The sequence below is a fragment of the Mandrillus leucophaeus genome, unplaced genomic scaffold (assembly GCF_000951045.1).
Source record: "Mandrillus leucophaeus isolate KB7577 unplaced genomic scaffold, Mleu.le_1.0 Scaffold233, whole genome shotgun sequence".
In the NCBI taxonomy this organism is placed as follows: Eukaryota; Metazoa; Chordata; class Mammalia; order Primates; family Cercopithecidae; genus Mandrillus; species Mandrillus leucophaeus.
This window is the reverse complement of record NW_012102399.1, coordinates 3,897,635-3,898,921: the sequence shown is the minus strand read 5'-3', so window position 1 is coordinate 3,898,921 and position 1,287 is coordinate 3,897,635. Positions and strand designations below refer to the sequence as shown.

The following is a 1,287-nucleotide window of genomic DNA, read 5'->3' as shown; positions in this document are numbered from 1 at the left end:
TAAGGCAGGCCATTCTATCAGCCAACTGATTTCTTTAGCTCTGTAGATTATTTGGGAGAATTCCTTATGTCACCTCGTGTGACAGGTTCTCTTCATTACAATTTTATTTTATTTGAGACGGAGTCGCACTTTGTTGCCCAGGTTGGCGTACAATGGTGTGATCTCAGACCACTGCAACCTCCGCCTCCTGGATTCACGCGATTCTCCTGCCTCAGCCTCCCGAGTAGCTGGCAGGTGCCTGACACCACGCCCGGCTAGTTGTTTGTATTTTTAGTAGAGACGGGGTTTCACTATGTTGGCCAGGCTGGTGTTGAACTCCTGACCTTAAGTGATCCGCCCACCATAGCCTCCCAAAGTGCTAGAATTACAGGCATGAGCCACTGCTCCTGCCCTCTTCATTACTGTTTTAAAAATAAACTTAAACCAGGCATGGTGGCTCATGCCTGTAATCCCAGCACTTAGGGAGTCCAAGGTGGCAGATCACTTGAGGTCAGGAGTTCAAGACCAGCCTGGCCAACATGGTGAAATCCCATCTCTACTAAAAATATGGAAATTAGCCAGGTGTTGTGGCAGGCACCTGTAATCCCAGCTAATCAGGGGACTGAGGCAGGAGAAATGCTTAAACCCGGGAAGCGGAGGTTGCAGTGGTGAGCCGCGATCGTACCACAGCCCTGCAGTCTGGGAGACAGAGCGAGACTCTGTCTCAAAAAAAAAAAAAACTTTAAAAATTTAAGAAGGTTGGTCGACCATAATGATCCCTGTTTCAATAGATCCCTGTTTGTTGGGAAGGATATGTTCGATGCTTACATACGCCGTCTGACAAATCAGAAGATGGAAGGCTAATTTATACTGGCAATATGGCCCGAGCAGTGTTTGGTAAGTAATTGGAGGTGAGGGTACTTACTTTTTTTTTTCTCTTTTAATTGTAAAAATATCCTTACCATATCTTACTTGTTATGGCATCCCTTAATTACAATGCGTAAGGAAAATTAGATTGTCATTTTTTTCTTGAGGTGTGTTGATAAGATGTAGAGAACTTTGCATTTTTAGATTTTTATTTGAGACAGACTCTCACTCTGTTGTCCAGGCTGGAGTGCATTGGCATGATCTTGGTTCACTGTACTCTCTGCCTCCCATGTTCAAGCGATTCTCCTGGTTCAGCCTCCTGAGTAGCTGGGATTACAGGCATGTGCCACCACACTTGGCCAATTTTTGTGTTTTTAGTAGAGACAGGGTTTCACCATGTTGGTCAGGCTGGTCTTGAACTCCTCACCTCAAGTAACCCAC

The 1,287-nt window shown here is 45.4% G+C and overlaps 1 protein-coding gene across 1 annotated transcript in view; it reads left to right on the top strand.

Moving 5' to 3' along the window:
* The first annotated feature begins 768 nt into the window (after positions 1 to 768).
* The window catches only part of TMEM70 (transmembrane protein 70), a 3,096-nt gene continuing 2,577 nt past the window's right edge, over positions 769 to 1,287 (top strand). Inside the window, exon 1 of the mRNA XM_011981986.1 lies at positions 769 to 876. Coding sequence (XP_011837376.1) covers positions 858 to 876 — 19 coding nt within the window. The 5' untranslated portion in view covers positions 769 to 857. The remainder of the gene's footprint in view (positions 877 to 1,287) is intronic.